The sequence below is a fragment of the Serinus canaria genome, chromosome 4 (genome assembly GCF_022539315.1).
Source record: "Serinus canaria isolate serCan28SL12 chromosome 4, serCan2020, whole genome shotgun sequence".
In the NCBI taxonomy this organism is placed as follows: domain Eukaryota; kingdom Metazoa; phylum Chordata; class Aves; order Passeriformes; family Fringillidae; genus Serinus; species Serinus canaria.
The window spans coordinates 62,122,122-62,135,296 of NC_066317.1; the positions used below are offsets into that span (position 1 = coordinate 62,122,122).

The window sequence follows — 13,175 nt, forward strand, 5'->3', positions numbered from 1 at the left end:
CTTTTAAATGTCAGAACTTCAAAAGTTTAGCTGTCCTTTATTTGTTATTAGGAAAGGACAGCAATTAACAGTATGAAAAAAATAGGAAAGAAACCCCTCTGATGATAAAATATACCAGGAATTCAGTATTACATGCTCCCAACTTCTTTAAACATAAAATTGAAGTCTTTGAATTCCAGTAAATAAACTACCAACTAATTCTTAGCCTTTGGTGCATTTATCTGTACAGCAGCTATAACTGTAGTAGGTTACAGCAAACATCTGCCAAAGTACAATTACCTGATCAGTCAGAATGATGCATGTTCCAGGTACCATGAAGATGCATTTGTTTCCCATCTCTCTTTTGAATAAATATATATACATGCATATATATATATATATATATATATATACACATTAAAAACATCCTGTGATTATTTTAGTTATAGGTACACATCATGCAAATATCTTCCTAAACTACTTTTTCTCTTCCTATAAATGAAAATGTCACATGTACCTCACTAATGAAGCTGCAGCCACGTGTCTCACTCTTGGATCCTCATCTCCAAGCAGACTTATTACAACATTTTCAAGTACTCTCTCCTGAAGCTTTAACAGCTAGAAAATAAATGAGCACAGTAAATAAACTTCACTGACCATTTTCATCATTTGACCATATTGTTAAAGGAGAGTTAACAAGTGAGATTTCATCTGTCATACAAGCCTGCAAGACCATTTTTACCTTAACATTGTCAACCACATTCTCTAATGACACAAATGCCAATTTTTTTTTTAAGTTAAAAGAGAACAAGCCACAAAACACACAAACATACCAGAGAAAACAAAGATATCTGAATCTCCACAGTAAGTGTATTCCCAATTGTAGTAAGTTTTAGAATGTGAATTATTTACACAAAAAACACAGCAGCCATGAGAACACTTTGTTCTGTCTTTGTTGACAGAACAAAGTAGTGATATTGCACTGGTACCTTAATCCAGAAACACAATATACTGATTAAATAATTTACTTACACCAGTATAATGATGAACACCTCTGTGCAAGCTCTCAGTCTTTCCTTCCAAGAAGTTGACTAGCCTATGACAAAACAGGATTAAGAGTACATTAGTTAACATTGTGTGTTATTTCTCCCTTCACTGCCCTGAGGGTTCTTTTCATTTATTTAAAAAAAAAAAAAACCAAACACTATAGGGAAAATGCAAGTAGTAAACACTATTTACAAGCTTTAGAAAAGGTAAGTTATTTGTTAACCTACTCTCTGGCTAGTCTGACTGAAGAAAAATAGTCCTTCCATTAAAAAAACCCATTTTTTAAAGACCACAATTATAATTGTATTTTCCCCCATGCACAGAATCATTAGACTCTTTTGAAAAGACAGTAACACATTCCAAATATCACTATTCACAAAAAGTCCACTTTTGTATGACTAAGGATAACTTGAAGAATTTTCATATAAACATCTTTTGCCTTTCAGCTTGGAAGAACCAATACAGAGGGAGAAAATGCAAGAAAAAGAACAAGTCACATTTATTTCAGTATTAAAAGGAACTGAGTGACTACAGAGAGCTGACAACAGAGTACATGTCAGGGATTTTCTCTTTAAAAGCACACAAAATTGGATGGAAAAACTAAGATTCCAAATTTTGTGGTCTCTCTCTGAAGACTTTACAGAAGACTTGACACAATAGACCAATGAACAATAAACTTCAATACAGTGTTACTAGAATTGGACTTGGTTGTGCAGTCAGTGGTAACTTGACAAAGGAATTCCTACAGGATTGACTGATCTGAATTAGTTTCATGAAACTCATCAGCACTTCAGAAGAAATTGTGCCATTTCAGTTACAGTTTCCTATACTTCTCTGCACTTCAGCTACTACATGGGAAAAAATACAAACACTCACCGAAAATCTACCTCTGCAAGTGTTTCCAGAAGTTCTGTCCTTACAAGCCAGTATGAGCTATTCTTCAGAGCAAGGAGGTCAACAATCAATTGCAAACCTAGCTCACTGTAACTGCTACTGCACAAGCTCATGATGCAATGCTGAGAAGAAAAAAACAACTTTCAATTATATTACAGAAGAGGTTCTTCAAAAAGCAGAATGAAAGTCATCAAAAAAACCACCTGTTTTCTTTAAAATTCTAAAAAAAGTTATTGCATAAGAGCTAGGATAAGCACCAGAGCTAGATACCAAGCAAGCCAGAAAACCATCTCCATGAGAAGTGCTAAAACCTGCTGTTGAAATTAACCTCTGGAGAGGAATGCAGGCCACACAGATCAGAGGACAATCCTCTAAAGGAGGACTCACAGGGCTAAACACCACAAGCACTATATTGTCATGTGTTCAAAAACAGTCTAATTTCTACAGGGTACTTTTGGACACCTAATTCTGGTTTCCAAAATCTTTCAAAGAGTCATATCTCCATATCTGAATGTTCAACTATAGGCACAATGTGTGACCTTTAGAAAAAGTTATAGAACTCCATACTTCCATGTCTTATTTAACTACACAAAATGTACTTTCTTGTTTGAGGATTAACAACCAAAAAGGCTTAGAACATTTCTGCCAAAATGTAAAGTCAGACCACATTATATACTGAGAAAAAGAAGAGCCAAAGTGGACTAGTATTAAGTTGCCTGAACTGAACTATTCTGGTGGTCTTCTAAAGAGCCATTATGACAAGTGTAGTCACACATGAAATCACTACACACAAACATGAAGACTGCTGAACAGAAGGTTAGGAAGACAGCCTCATTTACCTACCTGGATTCCCTTCCCCCAGCTGTATCACAAGCCCCTCCTCTTTGCACATAAAACCATAATTCCCATACACAAACTATCCACATTTTACTAAAATTTATGCTTTGCCTCACAAGTTAAGTCTCTGATTTATCTGTGTTTTACTTTATTGGAAAAACTCTCAAAGAAAGCTCACTCCTTCACCCCTCTGCTTTTTCACCAAACACCTTCCACAGATTTTATTAGAGAAATAAAATTCACATACTCTAAATTCCAATCAGCAATTCAGCTGACATCACTATTTCAACAACTGCCTGGATCTTTCACCCAATTTGAACTGCTTGCTTTTCTGACACTTTTCCACTTTTAACAATTACTGTTTCAGAAAATAAGCACTATTTTACTTGTCATTTCTCACATTTAATTTTTATTCTTCAAATACAGGCTACAACCAGATGTTATATGTTCACACTCCCCTGTTTAGCCTAGATAGCCTTTCTACCTAATGCACTCGTCCTACTGTTGGTTAATGTAAAGCTCATACCAGTATATTTCTCCTGCGAAACATCATGATTAGATTACAATGATATAACCACGTAAGTATTTTCACTTCCAATAAAGTTCTTCAGGAAGAAATCATTTTATGTTGGATGTTAAGACACCTGCACATAGCAGCATCCCAGTAATGAATCACAACTCTGTGATCTGTGGTGGTGCAAATAAATTCCTACTGCTTACCCTCACAGCCGTACAAGCCAGTTTACATGTAACAGAGGACTCATCTTTCAATGTTTTCTGTAACAGAGGTATGCAGTCTATCAAGGAAAAGAGATTTCCTAAAAAAGAAAAAAAAAAACAATTTTAAGCAATGAAACATTGCAATGTTACATTAAAAGACAAAAAGATACCCATAAAATAAATTGTTACCTGTTGAGCTTCTGACATTTATTAGCCATTTTTCCACATCAAAGCGGGATTTAATTAGAATGGAGTTGACAATTGTTCCACAGAGAATGGCAGTAGCTCCTCTAATCTGGGGATCTCCGTGGTCAATATAGTTCAGAACGTCTGACACATACTGCTCCTCTAAGAAAATAAGTTACAACTACTTTATTTTAAAAATACTAGTATTAGACTTAACTGCTGCATAAAAATGTTACAGTGGAAGTCTCAACTATTGGACAATCAACATCATCACATCCAAAACATGCCCACCACAGTTCTCCCCTTCTGAGATCCCTTTCTTTGCAGGCAATCTACAGATCAAACACACCATTCAGACCAATGATCACTTATTTAAAAGCACTAGTGATTTATTTCAACCGTACACAAAATGCTCCAGGAAAACAGAGGAAGCATTTTGGTCAATGTATCAAACCAGCTGCACACTCCAGGTCCCTCTGGTTCATTTGTAAAAGTGAACCTAATGACTTAGAAACAATCTGTAAGATGGACTAAATTAAACTGGAAGACAACATCTGTAAAATAAACAAACCCCTTCCACACACTCATTGTTTTAAAACAGCTTCAATGTGTCAAAAGCTCTACAAGCTTATCCACTGAACCTTAAATCTTGCTACAAAAAATATACCTCACCACATGCACAGCATGTTCATTCCAATTTGTGCAGTATTTGATCACAAGTACCAAACTGGGTTTGGAGTTTTCAGGGTAGATGCTGCCTCAAACCAGCAGCATCTACCCAAACACACTATTAAAACAGGATATGAAAACCCAAACACACTATTAAAACGGGATATGTGAACTCCAACATACCATACTCTTCTCCCATTGTCTCCAGAGGTGTTTTATACAGTTTGCTGAAGAAAGACTCAGGGTGAAGTGCAACAGCTGCTCCAACACAACTTACTGCCAAGGCTTTTACACTGACTCTCACATCTCTATCAGGAACTAAAGCTGTGGGAAGAAACAAAAATTATTAAAGGAAGGTATTCAAAGGTTGCTGAATTGTTTTAAATTTAATTAGTAACACTATATAAAATAAAATAGCTTAGCCTGTACAAAAATATGAAGGCAAAGCAAGCAGTTGCAGTTTGTCAGAGGCAGCAGTGATATATGGGCTGTTTGCTATTCTCAAATGAACTGTATTTCAAATATACTTGAAATACTCAAATACAGCCATAAGATACTTCCAGCTCACCTCCTTCCAAAAACAATACATTATATGGACATGTGTGCAAGTAAGAGTTCAGAAGAGGGAAAAATGAACAAACACCTTAAATCAGTCATACACCATGGCAGGAATGTGGTTAAGTCCCCATCCCTGGATGTATTTAAAAAAACTGAAGATGTGGTGCTTAGGGAGTGCCACAGAAAAACATCCAATATTTCCAATAAAGTGAGATCAAAACCAAGACAGAGCAAAGTGATCATATTTCCAACTTTATTCATTGAGAGACTCAGAGAACCAATGAAGCTCAAAGACAAACATACCTCCTTTGTCCCCAGTGAGCAGGAAGGAGGCCGACAGCAGCCTGACACAGTGCACCAAAGGAGCACAGTCTCTGTCAGTGTAGTGCCCAATGTCCCCCTTTACCCTGGAGGGCTATTGAAGGCAAATCACAATGTTTATACAGAGAAAAATTGATATTTAATTGAAAAAAATATTAGCACTAGATTTAGAAATAGTGCACATCTCAATTGTCTAAAGGTTTAATACAAAATGAATATATAATATTCACATATGGTTTAATATATATTCCAAGAAAAGGCCTCAAAGTGCAATGTTTTGGAGAAGCTTATATCTTGTATCAGAACTGGTTTAATTTTATTACAGAAATATTTCATTGTAGATTTTTCTAAACTATCTAGACTTGCTGTTTGCATGAGAAGAGCATGCTAAAACACTTGTTGCCATCAAACTTTGGAAACTTGTAAGAAAATCATATTATTTCTAAGTTGTTTTCTGTAGTTTCACATTAAGAATTCCCCAATAGTCCAAGCTCACCTAATTATGCTTGCCACAATTGAAACTTTCACCCCAGCTCAGAACAAGGTCCAAAGATAAAGTCAAAAAATGTAAGAGGAAATCAGTAACTTATAGTTAGAATGGCACCAGGCTCAAAGACTAACCTCTGAGGAGATCAAGAAGTTACCTACACAGGTAGCAATCAGCACAAAGATATTTCAAGTAAGAAAGTATCAGTGTAGCCTACTAATGCACAGGCAAAAAGTGTATGTGGTCTCAGCAGGCTGTTCTGGTATGGCTTTGTTGGTGACTGCATTTAAGACATCAACACTAATGTATTCACCTCAAGTTAAATGAAATTCAGGCTGCAACACAGATTCCCTACGCAACCTGAGTTACTTTAACCTATAAGGTATATCACATTTACATGCTTCCCACACTTACCACTAGAATTAACGTCATCATAACTGTAATTTTACTATTTTTCTTTTAAATTTCACTGTTTTGAACTTTATATCTGACCACTGCGATTACTTCTCACCTTGCTCTCGTGATCACCAGCATCTGCTGCATCTTCTTTGGATGTAAATCGATCCACGCTGCTATCAGAGGGCTGCCTGCTATGGCTCATGGTTTTCAGCAGGTGAGACTGTTGAAGAGCTTTAGAACAAGGCAATTCATGAAATATGATTTCAGATGCAAACTAAAAGCACTTTAATTAAACTAATTATACAAACATGAAAAACAAATTAGCAGTGATCAAAACAAGTAAATGAGTCTTCACTCTCCTGAAGTGCAGATGTACCTGAACACCTGTCTAATGGTGTCCCCAGTCTGGCCCACCCCTGTGTTTATCAACATACCAAGAGAAGAATTTCTGAAGGACTCTGACGAATCATCTTGGAGAATATTTGCAGCTTCATCTTCCTCATCCTGCAGCTGCCCAATCTGCATTCCAGAATACTGTCCTTCAGCACCCTCCAAAACCTACACAGGGCAAGGAAAGGACTTAAAATCATTTATCTTTACACAGAGTATTAAATTTGAAACATGCAGTGTTAGTAATCTACAAATAGTCTGAAAGCAAATATGAGCCTGATAAATATTAGTGTCCAGCTGCATGTAAGCCCCAAAGCACTTCTCCTCCTCCTGCAGCTCTGGGGCTATTGGAGGCCTTAGTTCCATCTGAGAGTCTCTCAGCTGGGCTATGAACTTGGCTACCAACAGGAACCAAGTAAAACACTCAGCCCACTGCTCCCCTGCAGCTCCCCTTGCTCCCTCATCACAAATGTTTCTCTCTCAGCAGTTACAAATCACAACCAACACCTTTACTGCCACAAGCTGAACTTGGCCCTCACAGTTAAACTCCCCCATAACCTCACTTGTCCTGGATATGTGAAGTCAAACTGAGAACACACTGTGTAGGACAAGAAAGGACAAGGAAGTTCAAATTATTTTAATTTCTTCATTCAAAACCAAAGACTACTAAGATGGACTCATCTGGAAGAGAGTTTGACCCTTGGAACCAAGGCAATATATAGGCAGTAGGTAAATGAAAAAATAACCATGAAAATTAATCACAGCAATCAATGACAGTGAAGTAAAAAAAAAAATCACTAATTTTTTTAGAAGACAGGACACTTCTTCAGTTACTTTGTCTTTAAAAGCACCTGCAAATTGTTCATTAAAAAGCTTGTGTGTCAGTAACTTGGACAACCACTTAGTCTCAATTATGAAAGGATAATTTTACACATAATTACTGCTTGTAAACAGTATGCCAACTGACAAGGATTTGCATAAACACACTGTGCCAATAAACACATCTTGTCAACAAATGCCTGCTCACTTTGGCCTCTGCACTGCCTGCATTTAATTCAGAGAGCAATTATCACAACTCCTTCGGTTCTTGAATCCTCCACTTGCAGAAGTATTTTCTTAGCGTGATTATAAATTTACTATTTTTTGTAGCGCTAAGAGACCATCACTCTTCCAAATTACTATCAGAAAACGAGAGTAAAAAGTTTGATGATGTTTGAAAAAACCTAACTTGTTCTAAATTTTCCCCCTTCTGAATTTTCTCCCCTGGCTTCCAGTAATTGTATTTTTGCTGTTTTTATTACAACCTCACAATACACTAGCCCAAGAGACACAAATGTCTTAAAATAGATATACTGTATGCACATTTCAGGTGTTTCTTAGATATGTAACTGCTACATTTGTAAGTCATGCAGTATTTGCCCATTATAGAAGACATCCTTAAGATGGAATAAAAAAGAAAAAAAAAAGTCATGCTGCCAAGTGTAAAAGCACAGGCAGAAGGCAGTGTGAAGCATGGTGCTCCAAAAATATTCCTTTAACATTCCAAATAAACTGTTCACCCTTTAACACTTCCATTAACCCTCCTGCACCAAAGCAATTGTTAATATATCTATACAAAATTAAGGATATACTACTAAGAGGATATATTTATGTCAAGACTTTGATATTGGCTTTCTTTCAGTGAGCATCATCTGTAATGCCTTCACAAGACCTACCCCGAGAACACACTGATTACAGCTTTGTAGCTTTTCACTACTGCTGAAGTGAAAGTGTTAAAAGGAGGTCAAGCTCTCCAACAGAGGTGTGAGCTGCTGACCTTTCCACTAGCTGAGGATTGAAAAGTAGAAGATGAGTAAGGAGACAAATCCAAGTCTGGGCCCTCCATGGAAGAGCTCTGAGATACGTCGGGCCCCTCAGTAGAAGGAGATCCCCCCTCTGCCCGCTGCACACTTACAATTTCAGAACTGTCTGAAGGGGTAACAGCAGAGTCTGGACCTTCTGTAGTAGTCTGAGAGCTATCACTAATTGGTGAGGAAGCCTGTGTGCCGTCATTCAAATCCATAGTGGCATCTGACTGGACAGCACTGATCTGGCTGGAGCTCCTACTGAGCACTTCCTCCTCCTCCCCTTCAGTGGCTGCACTTGTCAGGTCACAGCTGGGCAGCTCCACGGAGTCGGACTGCAGCGTGTGCTGCGAGCGGGGCTGCTCCGTGATGATGTCGTGGCCCGTGGCATCCGCAGCTGAGCTCCCCACCGAGCCGGCTGTCGAGACTCCTGATGAAGAAGCCAGCTCACTGGTTATCTCACCCTTCACAGAAGCTGCAATACACAGGCATTTATGAGTCAAGTCAGTGCTTGAATTTGTGTTTCACTTTCAACATGAAAACACAGGCTAAACCATATATTAAACTAGGCTAAGGAAAGCCCGTCATGGAACAGTTAAACAATAGGCAGGGAAAATTGGCATCTTATAAAGAAAGATGCCACCCCATCTCTACCAGTAACTCCCATTAAAAAAATAATTCAATTACAATAAGTGCTATTTATGTATCAGTTTTGTTCACCATGTCTCTTGAATGCCCATACACTTCCTCACTACCGTAACACATCACTTACACATTTTGCATAGAGCACTAACAGAATGTATTTGCTGACTGCACTGCTAAAGAGAAAGGCAGGTACCAGAAAACGACGCAGAGCTGACATCAGATCGGGTTTCAGAATCATCATCCAAGCCTTCTTCTTCACCAAGAAGTACTTTAGCTGAGAAGTGATATAAGAAAAACCTTTAGTTTTCAAAAATTATAGTCAGTTTGAAATGCTGAACAGCTGAAGTCAGATGTGAAATCTATTTTTTAAAAGTTTATACAAATACTTTTTCAGAGCTATGGTGGGTAACAGATTAAAGGAATGAATACAGTGCACATCCAGTCCCTCACTAATTCATCAGGAAAAAAACAGGCAGCAGTGACAAGAAAACAGAGTTAAGCAATTTTATTTACCAGTGCAACCATTCAGGAAATTACCTACAACCTTATTACTTCTAGTTTATTTTTGTGGATGACATTGAGGATCCCACTAATTTCATCAAGTATGTGCTATTCCTGAGGACTGGATATCTAGCACCCGGATGTCTGCCCTCAACTCTAAAAGGCATTAATGCACCGCAAGTAATGGAATAAATAACCTCTTCCTCCTTAAGGCTACAAAAATTATCAAAGGCTGCTCGGAACTCCAAAGACAACAGTACAGAAAAAGCCCAGGGGGAAGAGCAGTGCAGACTAGAAGCACAAGACAACACAAGTGGGACAGGGGGATGAACCATGGACAACCATGGAGAGCTAAGGCAAAAAATCTTCAGAGATGCTTTTGCCATAAGAAACTTGAGAACCACTTCTAACATAACCCAACCACCACAGAGTTCTCTTACTCACAGAGCATTATCTACTTAAATTACAGGCAGTGGAAAGAGAAAGATACCTGCAGATGCACACTGTCTGGAAGGCAACCAAGGACACAACTGCACTGCAAAGTCTGTCCCTGGGACAGCACATGGAGTGCAGAGGGAGCTGCTAAGCCCATCCTTCTACATGTTGCAAGTCCCTTGCTGAGAGGGATTCACAGTAAGTGCTGTGAGAAAGACCATTTTGCTCAGACTACCAAGCTGCACTGGTAGTCTAAGATTCATAATGAAAGAAACTAGGGTTTGGAAAGCTCTGGGTGAATACCTTTGTACCCTTATTCAAGTTAACTGGGGGCAAAAAAAGCATTAATACACTTTTGTATTAATTTATTTTTCTCCACTGCTTTCATACGTAGCAGTACCACTACAGAATTACCTTCCTCTGAAAAGCATGACTTATGATACTCAAAACTGTAAGTAAGGCAGAAAAGTAAACATGGCATTTCCATATACCTTCTACGTAAAATGACAGTAATTGAGAACTACATACTCCTATAAATGAGTAAACTCCTGCTAGGAGTTCCCAACAAAAATCACAAAATATATTCTTCTCTATTATTTTTCACATTTACATCCATTTCATTGAAACAAAACAGGATGTTCTTCTGCTTTCCATGGCTTCCCACCTCCAAAAGTAAGTGAAAGAATAAGAACACTGAAAAAGTCATAAGGCACATCAGGTTTTGTATGCTTACATGTATTAAATGATTGTATAACACACACAGCAGGATACTTTTCCTCTATTTGACCAGAAAAAAATCCATTTAAGTTGCTTTCAAAACATAGGCTTTGATTTCAAAAGGAATTTTCAGCCTTTTTTGCAAATAATCTTCTGATGTTGAAACATAAATGAACCAATGCTCAGAACTGAAGTTGATCTGATGCAGCAAGATTGCAAAGATGTGAAACAGAAGATTCTGTAGATTAGCCTCACTTTACACCCCTACACACAAAGGAGCATTACAGCCTGAGAAGTCCCATCCATTGCCCACTACTCTGTATGACTGCAAAATTACTTGAAGGAGGAAGTGGGAATAGGCTTGGATTTTCCCTCCTTTCTACAGTGGAGAGCAACAGGAAATGAACAATCTGAAAACAAACCTGTACAAAGCACAAAACGGCAAAGGGATTTCTTCAAATTGTTTATGCCATTGTTTAGACCACAAAATCTTCATACCATAATCTTGAAAAAGGATGAAAGCTGATGACTCATACATGTTTTCTCACCAAGTGAAAGATTAGTATTTTAATAAGTACTTTAACTGAATTTACACTATTATTAATACTTGAAAATACTGAAGACTATGAACAAGACAAAGATCCTAAAGGACAATTTACTATTTTTTATTTACATTTGACACGCGTTGTTAGCCTGATTTGTTGCATTCTGTCTCACCTTTGGATGCTGCAGCAATATGTACTTTCAGACACCCTTTCTTTCAATATGACCTTTCTAAACTAGAAATGATAACTGTATCTGTAAGCACTATTTCATTCAGCTTTAACAGCTACTTTACATTTTGGTATACCCCTAAAGCATACAGATAAGGTTATTTAAGAAAGTTGAAATAACCTTATCTGTATGCTTTAAGAGTATACCAAAATGTAAAGTAGTGGTTAAAGAGTGGTTAATGAGATTCCTTGCACAAGAAAATTGAAGGACATATTTGGGAAAAGTATAAGCTGTAATGGTGCTTCCACATTATATAATCTCACTTAGTTTGAAACTACTTTTCCTTGAAGTTTTTCTCTTCAACATTGCACACCTCGTGCTTACTAACGCTTGCAGTGACTACACTACACTCACACAGTTTCACTGCAGTAACAACATTTTGCTCATCTAATTCAGGTGATGAAAGTGTTACACAGCTGTACCTAGACTGAGTCTGTCATAGTGATATGACTGCTTAAAACCAAAGTGTAAACATACAATTAAATATTAAGTACTTTCATGCACAAACTGGGAAAAGAATACTTCAGAGCAAACTGTATTCTTTAAAATCCTGTTAAATGAACTACCTACTGAAGAAAGAAAATCTACACAGGCAAGATAAAAATGTATAATCATCAAGAACAGAAAAAGAAATAAAAACCCATCATATTGAAGCATGCAAACATACACATGCATTAGTGAATTGCAGAGAAAAAAACAGGCCTAACAAAACCAGGAAAGTTAACTGCTTAGCAAGTTACATTATTGGTTAAGTATTATCATGAAAAAGAAGAATGCCCTGTTCAGAGAGATTATTTTTCCATGTGCTCTTAAGAAGTTAAAACTGCATCATAATCGTCAACATAACTTAGACAGTGAACTACAGTAAAAATAAAATTACATTGCTTTAAATTATTTTAGAATATCTTGATTGCAATATCAGAAATTGCATCAGAATTTTTTCACTATTTATAATGATTAAGCTCAGCTGATAACACAGGGAATTGTGAATGAAGACCCAAGTTCAGCAAGACAATGAAGTGGGGAGGGGGAAAAAAAACAACCCCAAAAAAATCAGGAAGGAATGCAATTAAAGATTGGTTTTCAAAAATAATCACCTTTATGCTTTCTTGCAAGAACAGGGCTGCATGAAGACCCCCCTCCAGCTGCAAATCACAGAAAGTAACACATCAGGGCAAAGACAGAGCAAATGAAATCATGAAGGAATTCTAATAACCACAAGTGGGAAACAAAAAAACCAAACCAAACCAAACCAAACCAAAAAAAAAAACCAAAAAAAAAAACCAAAACTCAACAAAACAAAACAAAAAACCCACAAAAACAAAACCCAAAGCCAGGAAGAAATAGCAAACTTGATGCTTTTGAAGTTCAAGATTTTTTGATCATTCAACACTGAATTACTTTTAATATTCTGCGCCACTTGTGTGTAGTTTGCTTTCAAAAATGTGTTTTAAAGTTCCCTGCTATGATTGCTTCCAGCTAATAATTTACCTTCCAGAAGCAGCAGTATTAGCTGACCCATTAGTTCAATACAGACTCCTTACAAAAACCCAATCAGAGACTGATTCTTTTGAAACAGGTATGTAGCAGTTAAAGAGAATTTCAAGAACATGCACTCCACGGACAAGAAAGCCGATAGCTGATTTTAACAGTTAAGGATAAGCTTAAGTCATGCTTTAATTTCATGCTGGTTTTGGTATTCAGCAAGGAGCTCTCAGTTAATACAAACTCTGATTAGATCTGCTTTTATGAATCACAGTTGTCAGATGATT

At 37.2% G+C, this 13,175-nt stretch overlaps 1 protein-coding gene across 2 annotated transcripts in view; it reads right to left on the reverse strand.

Annotated features, from left to right (window-relative positions):
• HTT (huntingtin) overlaps positions 1-13,175 on the reverse strand; it is an 80,820-nt gene that overhangs the window by 51,663 nt on the left and 15,982 nt on the right. Inside the window, exons 10-21 of one of the 2 annotated variants that reach the window (XM_009099101.4) lie at positions 12,501-12,548; positions 9,170-9,250; positions 8,442-8,806; positions 6,532-6,655; positions 6,210-6,328; positions 5,194-5,305; positions 4,516-4,656; positions 3,667-3,825; positions 3,478-3,575; positions 1,903-2,042; positions 1,012-1,075; positions 497-597 (exon numbers count right to left, since the gene is read on the reverse strand). In XM_009099101.4, coding sequence (XP_009097349.2) covers positions 497-597; positions 1,012-1,075; positions 1,903-2,042; positions 3,478-3,575; positions 3,667-3,825; positions 4,516-4,656; positions 5,194-5,305; positions 6,210-6,328; positions 6,532-6,655; positions 8,442-8,806; positions 9,170-9,250; positions 12,501-12,548 — 1,552 coding nt within the window. The remainder of the gene's footprint in view (positions 1-496; positions 598-1,011; positions 1,076-1,902; positions 2,043-3,477; positions 3,576-3,666; positions 3,826-4,515; positions 4,657-5,193; positions 5,306-6,209; positions 6,329-6,531; positions 6,656-8,441; positions 8,807-9,169; positions 9,251-12,500; positions 12,549-13,175) is intronic. The other variant, XM_018924504.3, reaches the window with a different exon arrangement.